The 21,348-nt window shown below is 38.9% G+C and overlaps 8 protein-coding genes across 8 annotated transcripts; 4 read left to right on the forward strand and 4 right to left on the reverse strand.

Moving 5' to 3' along the window:
• Positions 1–50: 50 nt before the first annotated feature.
• MPG1_1 (mannose-1-phosphate guanyltransferase) lies at positions 51–638 on the forward strand (the record flags this gene model as incomplete). Its single annotated transcript, XM_064822634.1, has 1 exon — positions 51–638. The coding sequence occupies one exon, from the start codon at positions 51–53 to the stop codon at positions 636–638; it is 588 nt and encodes a 195-aa protein (XP_064679234.1).
• A 536-nt stretch (positions 639–1,174) lies between these two features.
• On the forward strand, positions 1,175–2,593 carry ATC70_003272 (uncharacterized protein; the record flags this gene model as incomplete). The annotated part of the gene is made up of 1 exon (XM_064822635.1): positions 1,175–2,593. The coding sequence occupies one exon, from the start codon at positions 1,175–1,177 to the stop codon at positions 2,591–2,593; it is 1,419 nt and encodes a 472-aa protein (XP_064679235.1).
• A 101-nt stretch (positions 2,594–2,694) lies between these two features.
• Positions 2,695–3,351, forward strand: ATC70_003273 (uncharacterized protein; the record flags this gene model as incomplete). Its single annotated transcript, XM_064822636.1, has 2 exons — positions 2,695–2,962; positions 3,023–3,351. 2 exons carry the CDS (start codon positions 2,695–2,697, stop codon positions 3,349–3,351), a joined length of 597 nt encoding a protein of 198 aa, XP_064679236.1.
• Positions 3,352–8,934: 5,583 nt separating this feature from the next.
• SCS2_2 (phosphatidylinositol-binding protein scs2) lies at positions 8,935–10,313 on the forward strand (the record flags this gene model as incomplete). Its single annotated transcript, XM_064822637.1, has 7 exons — positions 8,935–8,994; positions 9,043–9,160; positions 9,230–9,358; positions 9,418–9,499; positions 9,557–9,694; positions 9,772–9,889; positions 9,942–10,313. 7 exons carry the CDS (start codon positions 8,935–8,937, stop codon positions 10,311–10,313), a joined length of 1,017 nt encoding a protein of 338 aa, XP_064679237.1.
• Positions 10,314–10,792: 479 nt separating this feature from the next.
• On the reverse strand, positions 10,793–12,538 carry ATC70_003275 (uncharacterized protein; the record flags this gene model as incomplete). Its single annotated transcript, XM_064822638.1, has 3 exons — positions 10,793–11,907; positions 11,974–12,206; positions 12,267–12,538. The coding sequence occupies 3 exons, from the start codon at positions 12,536–12,538 to the stop codon at positions 10,793–10,795; spliced, it is 1,620 nt and encodes a 539-aa protein (XP_064679238.1).
• Positions 12,539–13,483: 945 nt separating this feature from the next.
• VPS13_1 (Vacuolar protein sorting-associated protein 13) lies at positions 13,484–14,879 on the reverse strand (the record flags this gene model as incomplete). The annotated part of the gene is made up of 3 exons (XM_064822639.1): positions 13,484–14,034; positions 14,097–14,585; positions 14,693–14,879. 3 exons carry the CDS (start codon positions 14,877–14,879, stop codon positions 13,484–13,486), a joined length of 1,227 nt encoding a protein of 408 aa, XP_064679239.1.
• Positions 14,880–15,633: 754 nt separating this feature from the next.
• Positions 15,634–16,366, reverse strand: AFG2 (AAA+-type ATPase; the record flags this gene model as incomplete). The annotated part of the gene is made up of 3 exons (XM_064822640.1): positions 15,634–15,870; positions 15,924–15,993; positions 16,053–16,366. 3 exons carry the CDS (start codon positions 16,364–16,366, stop codon positions 15,634–15,636), a joined length of 621 nt encoding a protein of 206 aa, XP_064679240.1.
• Positions 16,367–16,656: 290 nt separating this feature from the next.
• On the reverse strand, positions 16,657–18,638 carry ATC70_003278 (uncharacterized protein; the record flags this gene model as incomplete). The annotated part of the gene is made up of 8 exons (XM_064822641.1): positions 16,657–16,818; positions 16,879–17,204; positions 17,261–17,497; positions 17,550–17,651; positions 17,711–17,855; positions 17,913–18,238; positions 18,298–18,404; positions 18,457–18,638. 8 exons carry the CDS (start codon positions 18,636–18,638, stop codon positions 16,657–16,659), a joined length of 1,587 nt encoding a protein of 528 aa, XP_064679241.1.
• Between the last annotated feature and the right edge of the window lie 2,710 nt (positions 18,639–21,348).

Consider the following 21,348-nt stretch of genomic DNA (forward strand, 5'->3'; position numbering starts at 1 on the left):
ATTTAAGGCTAGGTAAACTGAGCAATCAATGTAGCTACAAATGCCATCATATGAAGAGATGTTTGGAAGACCCAACAAATCAAAGCAGCAAACGTTTCTACGATGCTTTCTTGAACAAGAGTGAAGCGAACTGGGACGAGGTCTATGAAGGCTACACTGCCGCTGCAGATTGGACCGCTGCTCATTTTTACAAGGATCTTTTGTTCAGATATCCCAACGCAAAAGTTGTTTTAACTGAGCGTCCTTTTGAGGACTGGTACAAATCAATGAAGAACACCATCTACCCTGCTATTCGTAACGGAAAGAAGCTGCAGCCAGGCCATCCCCACTATGAATTCAGAGAACTCAATCGACAGATAATTTTGGATGGGTACATTGAAGACGATGAAAAGTTTTTGGACGAGGAGTTCATGCGCAACTATTATGACAATCACATCAAACAAGTCAAGGAAGTAGTTCCTGCAACTCAATTGTATTCCTTCAAGCTGGGCGAGGGATGGGAGGGACTTTGCAAATTCCTTGGTAAAAGTGTGCCTGAAGAGCCTTATCCCAACGTCAACTCCACAGCTCACTTCCAACAGAGATTCATAAAGAAGTCTAATGAAACCCCTTCTGAGCAGAATGTTGGAGATGCTTAAACCAAGATAGTGTACCCCTTAGTATGCGGCATTGGAGGTTTCATTTCAATTTGATGGGACTGTGCTCTTTTCAATATCAGTGCAAAACTATGAATATTCGAGGCTGATTAGCAATAAAAAAAGGCTACTTGTTTGCACATTGTCCTTTTCATAACAAAACTGCCGATTTCATTCATTTCTTTTCTAATAGAGCATTGCAACATTGGAATCCCTCTCAAAACTCAGAAATGAAGCAATCAAACAATAGGCTCACCCTCCTTGATTCTCCAAGATAAATTTTAAAGTAAAATTGCTCATAGCATGAATAACGTCAAGTATATTTTTGACATTAAGAATCTTTTGCAAAAAGTAGCACTCATGTCTCCTTAATCGTTGCTGATGTACGTGTCTTGTTTGTGTTTATGATAGCTTTGATGTGACTTATTAATCTCCTTTTTTTCGACAACTTGACCGCCTGTACTGCAATGCATAACACTTTATTTAAGCTGTTCCTTTTTGTTCCCTTTATCTTGAAATTTTAAACAAGCAGTTTTATCATGGTAAATACACAAGTGACTAATTTGGAAATTGGACCTATGCCAGAAAGTACACAAGATGGTGCTACAACAAATGACATGGTCTGTCAGAAGGTACAACAGCAACCAGCATCGGATTTGTTGGATGAGGAAGCAGAAGAGGAGGATAGTTTGGAGACAAACACCATCAGTCTAACATCCACAGACGATGACGATAGAGAAGACAAATCTGAGATTATACAGCTGCAATACGACGATGATGATGCCGATGAATACTATATTAGTGGAGACGATGAGAAGGAAGAAATTGGGCGGTTTGATAGCGATAATGAAGAAGAAGAAGAAGAAGAAGAAGAAGAAGAGCAAGGCTTGTTGACTGATCAACCTAGGTACAAGCGCATGAACCTCAAGGGCGAATCTGAATCAGACAAAGATCTCATCATCTACTCATTGAATGAATCATTGCAAATTCACAAGGAGATTGTCGAACGGATACAAAACGAAAAGGATGACATTGAATACCAATATGAGCAAGAGAGAGAGCTTGAAAATCAACAGATACAAAAAGAAAAGGACGAACGAGAGGAGGAAGCAAAGATTGCAGGCGAGAAATTAGGTCGATTAGAAGGATTATACCAGTCGTTGCTAAAAGAACTGGAGGCTAAAAAGTTGGATTATCGTCGAATGGAGAGTCGCTTTCACTCGCATGTCAAGAACATCCGTAATTCGACAGATCAAGTATCGATAGAACAGCAGCTGAGAAGTGTAATTCAAAAAGTGAGTGATTTATGTTTGCCATTAAGCGACACAGCTACAGCAAGTACATTGGATTACTTCTTTGGTTACTGGCCAGACATGATGCAGCATTTCTTTGAAAATGAAGAACTAGACACAGCAGCCATCTCCTTACTCACAGAAAAGTTATTGATGGACACAATTATGCAGGATATCTTGCAGACATCCATACATCCAGGTGTCTCCCTCAATCATGCATTTGGTAAAATACACCATTGGGTAGAGAAACGAAACACATCGTGGGCTGCTCGAATGAAGCAGCAGATCAGCAGTTTTGTTGTCAAGCAGTCAAATGAAGAGGCCGAAGCCATTGAGGCAGCTACAAATCGTATTATAGACACCACATCGCAACAACTATGCCAAATATACAACGTGGTGGATGCCAAGCAGACAAGCGAGATCAAGCTAAAATGGTCAAATATAGTGCACGATGCTCTTCAGCTGAATACCATGATCAAATGCCAAGAGCACCCTACAATAGAAATTCTACATATCGAGGAAGGCGCTTACTACAACGAGTCAACGATGGAAAGTAGCCGTGAGGGCGGTGTGGTGGCATTTGTTATCACGCCACCGTTTGTGGCTTCTAGCTCGTCAAGTGATGAAGATGGATTTATGATTCCAGCAAAAGTGTACTGCGTTTAGTCATTATTAGTTCATTGTTATATTTTAATCTCATTCATTTCCTTCACTCTTTCTTTTTCTCAATAAAAACCTACTAATTTCTATACCATATTGACACAGCCATGAACAAGGAGAATATGGCAAAGTATGCTATAAAACAATTTATTGGTAATCAGCAACAGCAGCAATCTGCAAACCATAGGCAAACTACAGAGCAGATACAACTGGAGCAACATCAAAAGAAGCGTTGGTGGAATAAAGCTGAATCACCCGATGCTATTCTTTCGCCTCACGAAAGAGACATTTTGAAACGAGTAAAAAAGAGAGCTATTCTTTTGGACAAGGGCATGAACTGCTGCTGCTGTCAAATTGGCTTGGATGGCATCGTTGGTAAGTCAAGCGCTTGCTCAATGTTTCAGGTACCTGATATCGACTGAAATTTATTGTCAGGTTTATTCCCGGTAGTGGGAGATGCTTTGGGCGTATTGTTAGCATTGCAAGTGGTTCATATGGCTATGGAGGCTGATTTGCCAACCTCGATAGTATCAAAGATGATGTTCAACATTACATTTGATTTCTTTATTGGTGTTGTCCCTGTCGTTGGTGATGTTCTAGACATCATGTTCAAAGCAAATACCAAAAATGCTATACTCTTAGAGGATTATCTGATCAAAAGAAAAAAAGGCTTGGTAGGTCCTTCTACAGGATCAAAAAGAGAGGCATTGCTACCTACTCATCATGATACATCTGGCGCTTCTGCTTCAACAACATTCCGTTAAATGCATATGATATCCTTAGACGTATCTGTGATAATTTACCCATTTAGAGTCATAAAATACCAATATAACACGAAATGCAGAATTTCAATGATGAAGCGTTTACGAGAGTTTAGTGTGAAAAATATCACTACAAACGTCTGTCAATTATGAATAAGGTGACACTTTTGCAGTTTGTACATCAAGATTTGTGATTCTATAACTAATTTGCAGCCCAGTTTGATTGTACTTGCTTACTTAGTGTTAGAAAAGGTCATCCAGGTATAATATCTGCCCGTATATAGATTGCTTTCAGTGCTCTAGACATGAAAGATTATAAGAGAGCTAGATTCCTCGACAGTACAAATGCCATGTTGAATGCTGCAAATCATGAGTAGGAAGCTGTAATCACATAATATATCTTAATGGTAATAAGCCAGGCTGACTGGCATTGCCAGATATGAAAACCTTCAACAAAAGCAAAAGAAAGTATTCAGATTATGCGATAGCCTTTCCAAATCAATTACCTCACTTTATTACAGACACAAAATCATATTTATTGACAGATCAATAGGAAACCAACTAGTTGTAAGCCTTCGCCGTTTGGACCTCTGAGCCAATCAGATTGCTCGAAAACTCCGCTAACCTAAAAAAAATTTTGCGAGGGTTTCCCCCTGTTTTGATGTGAGGCAAAATTTTAAGCTCCGCTATATAGCAATATAGCTGTAACTATCATCAAATTTTCCCCAGGTGCTAGAGCATGCCTTACTTACACCACCTAGCTTTACATTCAGGCATTGAGACCCTCAATCATCACTAAAGTAAGTAGCGATAACCAAGTAGAGGCAGCCTATCTACCTCCTAGCCTCGGATAAAGTCTTGTTGAGCTTCAGGGATAGGCACATCCACCACAACGTAAAAAAAAAGGTATGCTTCAAAGAAACATAATAATAATAAAAGAAAGAAGAAAAGAACATACTAATGTACTATAGAAGTATAGTAGTATGTAAGCAAAAAAGGAACACTCACACAAAAAAGTGAGACAAAAGAAAGGTATAACAAAGACAACATCAAAGATGTTCAGAACAGCTCGCTGTTGTTGCAACAAAAATGCATACATGAGCAACGTGCATGATAATAGTCAGATGTCAAGCAACACAAACACGCACAATTGCAGGAGCAACAGCAGTATTATAAGTGCGCAATACAACATAATGACTAATGTTGTTTCATGTGAAGCGACAGTGGCAACACAAACAACAATTCACGACCATATAACAAAGTAGTATTACGACGGCAATACAGATATATAGTAGTACATCATGCTTGTTGTTTATACATAAGAAGCAACAACATTGCAAGCATCCGTTGAGCCGATCATATCACAGCCAACAAAAAAAAAAAGAAAAAAAATGCAACAAAGCAAACATTACGAATGCATTATCACGAGAAAGGAAGCAATAATACAAACGCCCAGAGAAGCTTTATATCATTGCGACCACAAGAAAAAAAGATACTTACCACTTACCACACCCACGGATAGACCAGAAGAGAATAGGCAATCAACAGAGATAAAACAAAGAACAACCATACAACAGAGACAGCAGACCAAGAAAGACCAGACTAGCAGCAACACCAGCAGCAACACCATAGAAAAACCGAAGAGCGAGTGTCACCAGAGACCAGACAAAGACTAAAGAAGCAACCGCCAGAGATAGAGACCAAAGAAGAAACAACCAGACACGGTAAACCAAAGAAGCAGACAGCCGATATAACAGAGAAGTAATGACAACAGCACCGACGTCAAACAGGCAAAAAAATTATCAAAACCTAATAAACAAATTTAATTATTAGTGCTTATTTTACGTATGCTAGTGCTTGTTATTGAATGGTACCTACTATCATACTCCACTTCAAAGAAGTAGTATCAAGTACTTCTAACAGTACAAGGCTGTGTTATTAGAAGCTACTAGAGTATTATTATCATTCAAACGGTTTCCAAAACCAACATGGTTTGATACTAAACGCGTTTTGCAAAAAGGGTAAAAAAAAAATAGGGGTATGGGAAAGCGAGAGAACGCCATACCCGACGTCACGGCCAGTAGATTTGGCCTCAGTTTTCTGCCACAGCAGCTGTCGCTGCGGCACTCAAATTTAGATTTGTGCAGTTGTCATTTTTGTGTTCAAATTTGACTAGATCTGACTGATGAATTCGTAATAATAAGTCGATGATAATAATCAGTTGTCAACTGTATCTAAAACGAAAGCAAAGAGCTTCTTTATTACAGGGCATCTAGCTTGCTCAAATATGGTAGATCCCTGGTCAATGACTACTACGTTGAGATGGTATATAAATAGCAGGCCACTGGGGCCTTATGGATTGTTGGTATAGCTTGTTGAGAGGCCACCTAAGTCGGTATGTTTCATGTAGTGTAGGTGGATCTCGATATTTTGACATTGGGGAGATTGAATGTATTGTAGTTCCTGAGGCACCTGTGCACACACAATTGACTGGACTTGTAAACATAGATGTGATGTGATACGATAAACATCATCTATGCTGCTACACTGTAAAAGGTGGCTTGAGGAGAAAGTGAATGTAGCCTAAGATGCATGCTTGTATGCAACACTGACATTCTTTAAACGTTTCTGCTAGATTTGACTATGAAAATTGTCGTTGTCAAACCCAACTTTCTAATGCATTTATAAAGAGTCAATAAGGGCGCATCGAATGATGTTGGTTACATTGAGCTTTCAGACTGAAAATAATGAGCAATTTGTAAAAATATGAAAACAGGTCTTCTGTGGATATGCCAATATTCAGCATATAAAAGTTTTATAAAAGTAGCTTCCAATGTTGCATTTCATCTTTACCATCAACTTGATCTGATATGTATCATAGGAAACGTCTTCATTTTTGAGGTGAAAAACGCGATCGTTTGATTTTCAAGAATTTTCCCTTGCTAATACTCATGGAAAAACGATAATTTTTATGACTTTGCAGTGACCCAAAGAAAATCGAGATAAAACATTAGGAAGCAAATCGTGGTCAAGAGGAGGCGTGTGGTGCTATTCCAAGCGCTCAAAACGCTTTGTAGCATGAGTTATTCGTGCCTGAAAATGGCTAAATTTGAACAGAACTCGGCCTAAAACGACGATGTAGTGGGTTGCATTGCCAGAAGAGTAAGTAAATTACACTTCTGTCTGATGACCCAGATGTTCTGCATTGTACAGAACTCAATTTCCAAGTAATAGGCGCTTTTCTTCGAGTTCCATGGCTCAGATCTTGCTTATTGAAATGCGCGATTACAGTAATCTTGACACTTGAGAGTCAATGATATTATGCAATTTTAGATTTAACGATTTGCTCGGATTGAACGCACTTATGGTGGTCGCCGTCCACAACAGAGATATCATATCTAGTCGCAACAAATTTAAAGATTATCCTCGATGTTGCACACTAATAATGAAGGAGAAATGGTTAGTAGTGTCGGACACGCTGAGTCAGGGTCGATCAGCATGGTGGGGCCATAAGTAACAAAGCCTTGCATTAAAGTCAAGCAAATAGAAATGCATGAAATCTACAAATTCTGTAATGTAGTGGAATCTGGTTTAAATGATTCTACGGAGGTACACTGCCTAAAAGTATAATTACAACGAGATTGTCCAAAATCAGTCGCTCAAAGCTAACTTTTACTACAGTAGTGGGGCAAACAAGTTTTCTTTTGTGGGCTAGCATTAGTCAATGAGCGCGCTGGGTTTACTTTATGAACTACTTCAGCACCGTATATTCTTTGGCAGATTATTCAATTGTACGTTGTATTTTGATTTGACACACGCCACAGCTAAGCAAGATACAACCAACAAGCGGTTTTGAATTTAATGCTTATAATACCTTATTTACCAACTCACTACTTGCAATTAAGAGGTTGTTGTATATGTGGAAGAAGAAAGGAGATTTTTTGTTCAAAACGGTCTATGCGCTACAAGCAGCAGTCGTTTCATAATTGAAATTGGGTCAGCAGTTTTTATATTGACTCGCTGATGACAGAAGTCTCAAATTCCTAGCACTCTTAGTTCAGTATACCAAATCTGTCATTACTACTACAAGTAAACTTTTGAACATATATTTCATTTGTACAAAATTTCAAAAGAGCTTATGATAGTGTCTGTGTGATGGGAATAAAAGACCAAGCCGTCTTGTCTTTCGAATATCACTTTCAATACGAAAGCAATATCTAAAGGCGAGGAATTTCCTATTAATCAAGGTTTATGATAAAGAAATGTTAAAATACATGTCTTAGATTGTTGTCTTAATATGTTATTCTATAATTAAATGATGCCAGCCTTGTATTTGGGAACTGATATAGGAAGAATCCCAATTTTCTAGTTTCTGTATGTAGTGTATGGAGGGTTGTTTTGCTTGTATCATGACAGCACCTCATATGATCTTTTGTATCGCGTGGAAAGTTTTTACAAGATGCTCTGTAGAGAAAGTGATCCAGATCAGCAGAATGCCCACATATGTATGTAATTCAAAATCGTAACTGGATTATATACTTCATGCCATCATCATAGCTGAAAAGAAGTATTTATAGTCAAATGTATTATTGTTGTTTGAATTAATATTTTCAGACGCAATGTGAGATAGAATTTGGCAGCAGCACTATCAAAATGAGACATCTACTTGTATATAATAGATATTGAGTATGAAGAAACAACATAGACAATACTGCATCTCATAATGCTGGGCATTACTGATGATTATATAGTGTCAGAGGTCAGAGGTCAAAAATCGCCTGTCAAAACAGACACAGGCTAAATCTATTACAGCTGCCGGGGGTTAACAGAGTGTTCAAGTCTAGAATCTGATCCGCTAATGGGTGTGGTATATGCTTCAAGAGCCTAAAATAAAGCAAATAATTATGCATGTATTAAAGAAAACATCGATTCAAGAATTGAAAGAAATTTGCTTGAATGCTTCCTAAAAACATACATGAAACTTATGTAGGGGCTGAAGTAGTTGAATGACGATGACCTCCTGCAAAGCTGTATGCAGTGGCAAGCGTGTTTCTGCGTTCCTGTACTGCTGTTCTTTTATTGAATCATAAAGTCGAATCAAAAAATATTGATTACAAGCCAAACTGATCCATGATCTGCGTTTGTACTACTAATTATTTTACGTCAGACAACAATTTGTTTATCATTACGAATAAATTTAGATGAACAGAGCTAATAATTGAGCTTCATTGCGCTGCGTATATGTTGAAATGGTAATTGCTAATACGATGCAATATCCCTGAGTTCCAAGACAGATCAATATGTGTTTCGCCTTAATTGAATGCAAAAGATAAAGGCCGACGTTTCGACTTGAAGCTTCTTTTCTCTTTTTGTCAACAGCAACGTTGGATCAAAATACAATCTCGAGTACTTTAATAGGAATCTCGACAGGTGCCTCCTACTTGGATTTAAAAGATACACACGTGGATTGTTATTTTGTGTTACCTCTCACACTCTCTTTTTGTACCTATTTTTCAGCAAAAGGACCCCGATAAGATTATCTGTTTTCTTTTGTTTCTTCCCCATCTTCATTTTGAACAAAAAAAAATGTCAGTATCTGCAGTTTCCTCACCTTCCTCAGAGCAACCTCCCAATGTCGTTCCTCAGGTAAGACAATGCTTGTTGGATGGACTCTAACACTGGATGTGTACTAAGTTTCTTGGTGCTATCACACAGACTGTATTGAATAGTTATGTCGGCTTCGATACCATTACACAACAAATCGAGAAGAAGTTGTTGAAAAAGGGATTTCAATTCAATGTGATGGTAGTTGGTAAATAGTCCAGATTGTGGATAAAAAAAGCGAGAGAAAGTATACTAAATGTGCCTGCTGCTTAAATAGGCCAATCTGGTCTCGGTAAATCTACACTTGTAAACACCATTTTTGCATCGCATTTGATTGAGAGCAAAGGAAGACTCGAAGCATCCGAATCTACTCGTCAAACTACCGAGATCGAGGCAGTTTCTCATAGTAAGTAGTGATTGATTTAATTACTTGCTTAGATTCTCAACTAAATACTGTTTGTGTAGCCATTGAGGAAAATGGAGTTCGCTTAAGACTCAATATTGTGGACACACCTGGTTATGGCGATCAAGTTAACAATGACAACTGGTAATAGCAATAAAATCAACACATCATGTCATAGAATATTAAGCGCAAGTATTATAGTTGGGAACCCATTATCAAGTACATCAAAGATCAACATTCTGCTTACCTTCGCAAGGAACTGACAGCTAGACGTGAGCGTTACATTGTTGATACTCGCGTTCACTGTTGTCTCTTCTTCATCACTCCTTCTGGTCACTCGTAAGTTTGAATTCCAATTACCTGCAAAATTAGGAGGAGGGGGGGGGGGAGAATCTGCGTATTAATGCACTATTTAGTCTTAAACCAATTGACGTGGTTGTGCTCAAGAAGCTTTCTGAAGTTGTAAATGTCGTTCCTGTCATTGCAAAGTCTGATTCACTTACTACCGAAGAACGTGATGCTTTCAAACAAAGAGTAAGATTTGACAAGTAAACACACCAATCCAGATTACTGACGGCTTCCATAGATCAAGGCAGAACTGTCATTCCACAACATTAGATTATATCCTTACGAAAGTGAAGAAGATGAGGAGCAGGAAAAGTCCTTGAACGAAAGCATTTGGGAGTTGATTCCATTCGCTGTTGTGGGATCTGAGCGTAATGTAGTCATCGATGGCAAGGCTGTTCGTGGAAGAAAGACTCGTTGGGGAGCCATCAATGTTGAGAATCCTGAGCATTGTGAATTCATTCATCTTCGCAACTTTTTAACTCGCACTCATTTGCAGGATTTGATTGAAACCACCGCCATGATCCACTATGAAACTTTCCGTGCAAAGCAATTGATGGCCATCAAAGAATCTACCCAAATACAAAAGCCTGAGCCTACTTCATCAGAGTAAAACACAAAGACCTACCTACTATCTCATCTCCATCTAATCCAACCTTCCTTATAACCATTACTTTCACAAATTCCCCTTATAATGAAAGCTATTTATAAAATAATCGTTTATGCTGTTTGTTATTAATACATACACTAGCCATTGAGTTGTCTCTTAGGTACATGTAAAAGGATGTTTGTTGAAGGCGTATATGCAGCACCTATCATGCAGGGAAAGGTTGTTTTGCCACTGACCAAAGCTCATTACAGAGCCTACTAACTATTTTATTGATAAGCATTGTATTATAGTAGAAAAATAACTACTGTTAACCACACGAACTATGGAAGGTCAATTTTGCTTAAACATATAAATTTGAAATTGGAAGCCAATCTATAACCAGGCAATGCGTCAACATTTATCAGTCTCCTGATTCTGTATAGCTGTCCATAAATCCTTTGTACGTTTATTCAACAAGGAAATTTTATTGAGTATTTGCAGATCTATTGAAGGTTCTGTATCCCAACACTATTCTCAAACACCATCGGATCATATTGCGTATTCCGAACTGGCTTGAATTTCTTCTTGTTTGTCTTGGGTTTCTCGGTAGTGGAAGATGTTGTATGATAGCTTTCGTCATATTGTTGCTGTACAGATAAATTTGCATAGTAAGAGAGCTGCTGTTGTTGATGATGATGGGAGGCAGGCGTGGTGGGGTATGAATGGAGGTGAGGTTGGTGCTGATGATACCCGCCACCTGGTGTAGGCGGCTCAAATGATTGATATGTAGCTTGGTATATATTATTAAAGTAAATCTGTTGTCTTTTGTTGTAATAGTAATTTTGTTGCAATTGTTGCTGTTGTTGAAACTGCTGTTGTTGCTCTTGCTGCTGGATCGATAGATACCAATACATCATATTGGAAATGGCTACCTGCTGCTGCAATGGACGTCTAGGATTCCCTAATTTGACGTGAGAAAGACGATAAATCGCACGCTCTGTGCTGTGTGGGTATCGTTGAGGAAGTGGTGGAGTGTCCCTTCGGGTCATTGTGTGCTTTGAAACTTCTGACTCTAATTTCTTCTTTTTAGGTTTAGCATTGGATGGTTTTGTTGGCGATAGCGATAATGATGATGATGATGGAGATGTTTGTTGAGTTTTCACGGTATTTGAACTTTTAGTTTGAGTCGTTTCTTGCTTTCTACTAGATGACGATGGCGATGATGACCTTGAGAATAAGCTCGATAGCCCAGCTTTCTTTGATTTCTGAGGCTTGCTCGTTTTTTTGAGGTCTTGCAATAGTCCGCTAAACCAAGATTTTCTATCTTTCTTTGAATGAGAATCTGCATTGAGTGTATCAGGAGATTTCGCTGTTATTACTACTCGAGGCACATTGATCGGCGTCTGTTCCTTTGGCTGCGGTGTGGTGGATTGCTTATGCATAGGTGGTGGCTGCTCTAATTGAATCGACAAATTATTCTCCATTTGGTTCAATGATGCCTCCTGTTCTATGCGGTTTGCTTGGCGGCAAAGGAGAGCTTCAGTAATTTTCTGGTCATTTGCCTCCTCTTTGCTATCTTTTCCAGGCTGATCCTCCTTTAATTTTTCAGCAAAGGTATCTAAATTATGCCAGAATTCACAACCACGTTACTTTAAAAGTCAAAAAGAAACTTGGAATCACAAACCTGGTATCAAATGCATTGTGTTTGAGGTTGTTGGAGTAGCAGGTTCCTCCTCTTCATCACTGGTATTGCTTCCACTGCTATTGCTATCATCGTCTGTGGCATTAAAAGACAGCGTCGATAAGACAGTTCTCTTCCTTGATACTGTAGCACTCGTATGTTTATCGCTTGTGTGTATTTTGATCCAATCGTTGTATTTATTTGGTGAGATTTGAGGACGCTTGTCTGCAGGTACCCTATGTATCCATGACAACATATTAGCGATTCCGATCAGACATGATAAATTGATTGAGTACCAAATAGAATTAGAAGCTGAATTGCTAGTCGCATGGTTCGCCACCATTATATCATCATTCTCATTGCTGAAATCAATTAGATTTGCGACGAAAGGCGGTACTTTCTCTGAATCCTTCTCAGTAGAGCTGATATCATTGAATTTGAGCGGTGTCAAGTCGTAGTTGATGATAGACTGAGATGGCAGAATGAAGCTGTCTTGATACATGCCTGCAGTCAATTTGACCGCATCTTTATTATCACTCGGGATATCGACCTTCTCGATAATGTCCATAATAGCAATACAAAAAAAAATGTGTTTACGGGAAAGAAGAAAAGATATGATGGCAACGGTGCATCTCATTTATATACTTTTTTCCATATCAATCTCCCCTCAAATATATATGGCTCACTCCCCCCTCTTTCTCTCTTTCTTTCAATGGATATCCGATTCGCTCTTTTCAGTTTTGATCATGCAGAGGAGACACAAACATCATAGAGTTTAGTGTCACAAATGAAAAGTGTAATCAACCCATAAGTTATTAATATAAATTTTTAATAAAAATGGGATTATTGTATGTTTAAGGGGAACTATCTGCTGTCGTATGTACACTGTGTGTCTGTGTTATGTCCAGCCTTTAAATTACTTTGTAATACATTGATCTCTCTACAGGTCTCTCCACAAGGTATCAGCAGCACAGCAAATGGAGAATGAGCATGGCTGTTGTTTCCTTTTGGACACAAGAACGAGAACCTGGCATACACTATCAGATTGACAAAAGCACCATGTGTTTGTAGCAATGGGCCGTGATTGCAACACATTTAATACACTTGTTGTGTGTTGTGCCTTATGAAGAACATTCTGCTTCGCATATGTTTCAGTCACTTTATAGTTTGCGGGTCGTTTACCTAAGTTTTCCTTCCGTAACTTCTATATCAACCATTTATGCAAATACAAAGTATATATAAATAAATACATTTTCACTGAGCTCAACTTGCTAGGTGGTACATCTTGGCTCATAGCGCAAAACTGATCATGTCCAGTGAGCTGGCCAACCAAATGTTAGGTGCCTACTTTTTCATTGAAGCACTTGCTCAGTCAAATGTCATCATAACCGTAGCATGAAGCCACCATAAATAATAGTGTGCATGTCATCAGAACAAGTAAATGTGTACATGTAGATTGAAAATCTACCAACTTTTATTAATGCGATAAAAATGATAATGAACGAGAATAAAACTAATCGGTAATGCCTAACTCTTTCTTAAAAGCTTCAATGGTAGCTTTATCAGCACTGTGCTTCAAGGAATCATCGCTAAGCTTGATAACACGCTTGCCGTTGCACTCCTTGAGCTTGATCACAATATTCAAGGCTTTGCTCTTGACGCTCTTGTCGCTCACCTTTTGGAAGTCGTTGGTCAGGGAAGTGCCAATACCGAAACTAGCCTTGATGCCGGCCTGGATAGCTTGATCGTGCAGATGAATAGCACGCTCGACGTTCAATGAGTCTGAGAACACAATGGTCTTTGTGCTGGGATCAATGCCAATGGATTTGTAATGAGCCACCATGGTATTGATGAAATCTGAAGCGTTGCCAGAATCTTGGCGCACGCCAGTGTATTTGCTAGCAAGATCATAATCAAAGTCCTTGAGGAAAATGGGTGTAGTAAAAGTGTCTGTCAAGGCGATTCCGAGGTTTCCCTTATAGACATTGTACCAAATGTTCAGAGTATCGCGATTAGCATGCTTCACACCTTCCAATGCAGACACAGCCATGAAAAATTCATGCGCTATAGGAAATGATCAATTATCCAGCTTTTCTTTCTGCATTGATCATGAACAAATGACTTACCAACTGTACCAATAGGAACCGCATTGTACTTCATGGCAAGAAAGACATTACTGGTACCAGCACAATTTCCCTTGGGTGCTTGATCTTTTGCAGCACAATCCTTCTTGTATTGCTCGGTTGTCTCATAAATAGCCTTCATGACTAGATCATGCGTTTTGAAATCTCTTCTTCTGCGAGTACCGAATTCAGAGAATAAGCAGCCATGCTCCAATAAAGCCTTTGTCTTTTGTTCAGCATGCTCCACTTGATGATCATAGTTCCAATCACGATCCGTATAGCGGAAGTAAGCTTCCGAGATCAAAGCCAACAAGGGAACCTCATACAAGATGGTTTCATGCCATTTACCTCTCACCTCTAGCTCCAAATCACCAGTTGCTTCGTCGTAGTTCACCATCACTTGCTCTTCAGGCTTGTACTGGTATTGAGCGAGATAATTGATATAATCGGCATCCAGAAAAGCAAGGCGTGATAAGAACTCACGCTCTTTCTCTGTCAATTTCAAGAGAGCCATATCTTATGAGATAAAGAGAGAGAGAGAGAGAGAAAAAGCAGGGTTCAGTATACCAGACAGGGCAATGCCATCCCACACATTGTACCTTTAATCTGCTTTTTAAGCCATTGCACAGCTTCAGCATTCAAATGAAGTTCCTTTTCGCGGTTGGTGAACTGGTATACGACAGGGATATCTTTGTTGTAGTGCTTGAGAACAGCATGTTGCATAGTAAACTTGTAAAGGTCATTGTCTAAAAGAGACATGAGGGATTCATGTTGCGTAGTTGCCATTCTGTTCTGGTTCTTTGGTAGGAAATTTAGTGGAAGACAATGGAAAGAAAAAGGTTTTTTAAACCCTTCTGGTTTACCTTTCCGGAGTTAATCAGATTACACACGAAAGATAGCTCTCGCTTGGTGACCGTGATGATACGAAAGAGGGGTGTACATCAGTTTCAAATAATGATTATATTGATGTTATCTCACGATGATCAAATAGATAATGGGAGTCATCGCTCCATCACTCTTCCTCATTTCAGGTGCGCTTTTTTTGGCACGGTTTTGATCGTCATGGACTATGGTATTATTCAAAGGGTAGCAAGTAGCACCAAGTTTGGGCGTACAAAAGATGACAACCTGACTGTTTGCAGCGATTAAGCATTTTAGTGCAGGTTTCAATGATTTAGATTATGTTCCTTTTGAATCTGATTGACTGTAGAGATACGTATAGTTGCTTTCATATGGTACTTTTGTGTCATGCAACAACAGGACGATTTCTTTAATGAAATCTTTCAGCACCTGTTGTATATATATATATATATATATATATATATATATATATATGTGTTTATTTTGCAAATCTTGGTGTTTATAGCCTAAATACCCTTGACAAGAAAGTTATGGTAATGCTGTCAGATGAGAGATCAAAGCAGGCAAACTGTAGTAATCATCTCCTGGAGGGATTCCACATGTAAAATAGAGCTATAGCATTGAACGAGTTGCGTTTATTCTAAACTAAAATATATGGATATAAAAGGTATCATCAACCTTAAAACTTTGTAACAGGCCCTTGCGTACGAGGACTAATATAGAGCGCGGTTGCCTCAGTCAAAATGACGGGTGTATCATCAATAGTTTCAATCCATGCTTTTCCCCAGGCCTTTCTGCCTTCAAGCTTCTCTAATTCACCACGAATTACTACCCACTGGTCTGAACGAATGGGTTTGCGGTAGTTGACGTTTAAATTGGCAGTGAATCCAGTGAATCCAGGTAAGCTTGGAATTGTCTGCGCACAGAAGAGTGAATATCAGATCAGTCAGGTAGCTGGTGCACACTTACCACATATGCCAACATTTCGTCCAAAACAGTAGCTGCTAAACCACCATGAATAATGCCATCATGACCACATCTATAATACAATGATGAGTACACGCACTATCAAGGGGTAATTTGTTTATTGCTGCTTACAAATTACTTCCAAAATGGATCAACATGACACATAAAGTTTTCTCCTTGTTGAAAAACTTGACAGGTCTTTTGCCAATCATGCCAGAACCTCTCAATGTAGTAGCAGTGAGTGAATGCGATCTAGCTGAATCAGACAGATGCTCATAAGCTATCACCTCCTCCCAGTCATTCGAGGCGCGAAGCTCTTGAATTAGCTTAATTGACTCTTCTTGATCAGCTAATGCCTGTTCAACATCTTCAATCTCCTCAACATTGTAGGGAGCTTTTTCATTGATGGTAGCATCAAAATCAATTGCTGTACTAACGGCAGTCATTTGTATAAGCAGGGAAAGAAAGAGGAAGAAAAAGAAGAAGGTATCATTACACAAGATAGCCTCTTTTATACGTTTTTTGTGATTTCGATTGGTTTATAATACGATATGTACATTTGTCCGCTACTACCAACACAACAACAAAGAATTCGATCCCACGATATTCTGCTTTCATAGATAGTGGTGCCTGAACCTTTATCCTTTTTCATTACATCCATTTATCTCCTCTGCCTTCAAATTCTACACGACACAGACCTGCAGATCCACCAGAAGCCAGAAATCCGCATGTTTGTTTATTTGGATTCCAAACCACCTACAAAAGATAGTTTACCCTGATGAGTGCCTGTGTTTGTGTTACATGTTGAAAATTGACATGTTTCTGCTACCTTTTGAATGGCCATGTGGGTTTTGCCATAGATGCGAAACGATGGAAGTGCTTTTGATTCAGGCATATTCTATATTGAAAACAAACTGTTACTAAGAAAACAAAGCTGGATGGCATGGCACGATCTTACCAATATCCCTATCCCATCCACGTATCTATACTCGTCGTTATCCTCATCGTAATAGAGTCGATATATTCCATTTGTAGTGTTGGTCAGACCTCTGCTCTTGACTTGGTATATATTGCCACTGATGACATATCCAACCGCAGATGAGCATGCGAATTGACCGTGATGCTCAGACGCCGCCATGGACCAGCACACACCGGGCAGCTCACCAAACTTTGTCTGGGACAATGAGCCATCCACATTAATAGAAATGCCTCGGAGCATACTTTCACCATCACAAAACACCTTCATGGTGGAGTGTCCTGGCCATACACATGCATACATGATACCTTGTATTGCAATAAATCAGCAAACACAGTAGCGAGCCATAGGACATACACCTTACCTCTTGCTCTCTGCAAAGTGAATGGAATGAATGGGTCGTTGATATCCAGCATGGCCAGCCTACCATCATAGCCAGTAACCAGCAATTTATCGGGGTCATCAAATCCTCGCCATGTTATGCATCTCACACTTGCATCAAGCGTATTGAACGATAGCTCGAGATATTTCCTGGACTTTTCCACCGTATTCGAGTCGTCGCCTTCAAGCGCTGCCTCCATATTCCAAACAACAACAGCACCTATGCCTCACGTTAATAAACCCACCGCTTGTGTTGATTGATGCAGGCTTACCATTGATATAGCCAGCCGCTATCTTTCTATGACTACCCCACGATATCACAAGTGACTTGGTACCCTCAAGCGCAAAAGTACATCTGGATGACTCTATACGCACTATCATGTATGTATCTGTCAGACACAGCTCGCAGATTGACAATCCATCTTTTACTTACAGTACACAGTAGCCTGTGGATCCACATCATCACGACACATGTGCTTTCTGACAGCATTTGGATGAGGCACGACAAGCGTTCTAAGTGTGCCATCACCACAGGTTATCGCTAACACGCCTAGCTTCGGTAAGCCTTCATTTACATCCTATTAAATGATTGAGCAGCCATTCATACAGGCCAGTGTTTATGTTTTTTTTTTTACCTCATCTTCATAGGCGCCGTACGGACACCATTTCAAATCATGAATGACACCAAAATCATGCAATAAACACACATCTAAAATAGGGTCCTCTGACGGTTGCTTGGTCGACAATTTCAGTTTCCAGATCTGTATAGTATTCTTGTATTCTCCTGCCATTTGTATCTCATTCAGCTCATGATGCTCTGACACAGCACCTTTATATCCAGCAACGGCAAGGTATTGTGTAATTGGATCTGAATCATTATGTGATTTAGGTGCAAAATCCAGTCCCCATATGCTTCCTCCAGTGTTGATCACATAGCCCTTTTTGTATTTAAAGCGTTCATCTATCGCCATCAATTTCGATTATTAAGCGGTCTCATGCATTGGGTGGACATTGATGTACCTAGTTTGAGTGATTCGCCGTTGGATATACTAGTTGTCTTTTTCTCGTCTATGCCTAATGTCACTTTTAAAGGATCTGTTCGTGTGGGCAGGTAAGGCAGGGCTTCACTAAAGTTTTGCTCAGACATTAATTCACATATTAATGCGTCGTGATATTCACCTTTTATCCACCAATTTCCATTCCTTTGCAATGGCATGCACATTTTCATACACTTTCTGATCGTACAAATGCGATGCGTCAAGCAGATAATTAGCAGTGGGCCCTTCGAAATCGTACGCCAGCCCTTCAACAGAGGACAATAGTTGATTGATTCTGAAATTATGGGGCTTTGGTCGTCCCATTTTAAGCTATTTGAAAGATGTAAAGGAAAAGAAGATGTTTTTTTTTTCTTTCCTCATTGATATTTTTACATGAATTTTTTCAATTGAATGCGGTCACTTTTAAAAAGATACAGCTTAAAGATTTGGCATTTGCGTATCCTGATGTCGCAAAAAAGTGGTGCTTATCGCACCTATTAAAGGGGCATAAGACAAAGTTGGCTGGAATATGTCTTGCGCAGTACTGCTGCTACTGTAGAGGTCATTAAGCAAATGAAAAAGTGCTTTCCTACTTGAAATATCGCATGCAAATCTATTCAGGGTGACAAATTAACATTTCAAGTTTGGCTTTGCAATTTGCAGCAATTAACTTCATAGAATGAAAAAAAATCCTATAGTAAAAGCTTTAAAAAATTAGTCAGAGCAATCCCTAATACTTTTCAACTCGCAATTTTGTTGTTGTAAGTTGCTAAATCGTTGATTACCTTCACAATGAGAAAGGCCTCATCATTCTTGTCAGCAGCAGCCGATTTTTGAAACTCCGTGTTGACAATTTTGCTCCAAATTGGCCAGATTCGATCAGATTCGACTTGAATTTTATCTATTTCTTAAATTCGACTATATAACTTGTGATGATGGAGCCATACTTCCTTATGCTACAGTCCCTGGTGGTAGGGCGAAGTGGTAGAAACTCCCGTATGCCAACGGGAGGATCCTGGTTCAAATCCTGGTGAACGCAAGTTGTTTGATTTTTTGAAGTAGTACTGATGTCCTCGTTTGGTGTTTTGTACTCTATCCATTATCTATATTTTGACGATTTCCGCAAGACTGTTTTGGCTCTAGGTGTCGCACCTTATTAGTAGTAGATTTCTTTCCCAACTTAATTCAAAAATATCTTATTCCCCTTCTTTGCAGACATTGGGTCCACCAACAGTCTTTTCTATCCCTCAGTATGACATTTAAAGGACTTTAAATAAAACCTGAAGCTCGACTCCCCTACAAAAAAAAATACTTCCTTATGCTTTCTTGGAGTGCTTTTCAAGGCGCACTCATTGGTATTAATTAATGTAGATGTTTTGAATGTGCTTATAGAGCAATTATTGAAAATACAAATTGAGGTTTTTTAGGAAAATGTTGAGATTTTTCATATCAAGGTCTCCCAATTTAAGTTTTAGGTGCTGCTTTGGGTCAAGAGAAACATTTTGATTTAGTATATGTCATAGTAACGAGCCGTTTGAACGTAGGTTGGTTTCCACCGAAGCGAAGCGTAGGTCAGGAAACCACCCGAAGTGCTGAAAGGCTCGTATGTCATAGTAAAAGTCTTCGTTTTCGCGGTCAAAAACGCGATCGTTTGATTTTCGATGAAAAGCATGAGGTATCCTTCACGGTTTTTAATCGAATTTTGACAACTCCAAAAAAAGTTGGGCAAAGGTGTCAGGAAGTTGTTGCTAATTGAGAGCAACTGTTTGGTGCTATTCTGGCGGCCTAAAACAACCTCTAACACGAGAAAACATTGCTCAAGTGAATTCATATTTCTCTGCGCTTTGCATACTCATAAGTAGTAAGTGCCATGCAATTATGCTGCCTGCTCTTAAGTGAGTTGTTTCCATTCAAGTAGACGCATGGCATTATAGCAGAGGAAGATCCACAATTTCAGGTAACTTACGAAGTGATCTTAGGTGGTATCAAAAGATTAAATGGTGAAATACTAGTAAACAGTAGTGCGTAAACTAATGTTTGAACAAAGCGCGTCTAATCGCTTTGAAATACCAAAAGCATAGTATAGACAAATATACCAACGTCTTTCAAGCATTTTGATGCTTTATACAAGTGGTATAAGTAACATTTTTGTTGTTTTATTATTAAGATGAGGGTGTAATGCGTATTTTTAGGGGGTTTCAGAGTCGTACTTTCCTAAACTGAATTTTGTAATGTATAGATATGCTATAGGCATACAACTTATACCATTCAATAGCCAAGAAGCAAGGGCTTTTATGAAATAAAGAGCGTAAGTGGTTCAATTGAAAGGATGCTGTAGCAAAGGTTCAAACTGGAGTTTTTTTTTTTCTATCCATGTCTGAAAAGCACACCTGAAGTTAAATTCAAGCTGTTTTAAGATTGATGCCCCTTTTGTCCCAATGTGTGATTATTTTTCTGAATGTTTAAATTTGCTATTGCTTTACGATTGCTTTTATTGAATCGCAGGTATGTTCCGTTATGATAAACATCAACCTTTCTATCAATGGCAATGTCTGTTTGAATGTCTATAATTCAGGACGCATGGATAAATCAGTACTGACATAAGCCTAAGGGGCAACAAATACAGTAGCATAAACAAATTTCTTATGGTACATCACTTGATCAAATGATGTATATAGGTCATTGGTAGTATGTGCAACTTACATATCCATGTAATTGAGCTGCAGTGTAGCATCTGCAGACCTTATCATGATGAAATAATGAGCGTGTTGGGATCATGCATCAAAACATTGAAAGAATCTTTACCATAGATATCAAGGAGCAACTAGAGAATACATCACTGTATTTTTTTTTTTTTTTTTTTTTTTTTTTTTTTTACTATTTTGATAGCACTATCGCTTATGATGGTACTACAAACTAGATACATGTATCCACCGACAAAAACTCAAATCTTGGGAATACAAATCCAACAAAATGATCACCCTTCAATGACGTACAAATACTCTAAATACTTTCCTCAAAAGGGAATGCTCTT

The sequence above is a fragment of the Mucor velutinosus genome (genome assembly GCF_035048745.1).
Source record: "Mucor velutinosus strain NIH1002 chromosome Unknown tig00000165, whole genome shotgun sequence".
Lineage (NCBI taxonomy): Eukaryota > Fungi > Mucoromycota > Mucoromycetes > Mucorales > Mucoraceae > Mucor > Mucor velutinosus.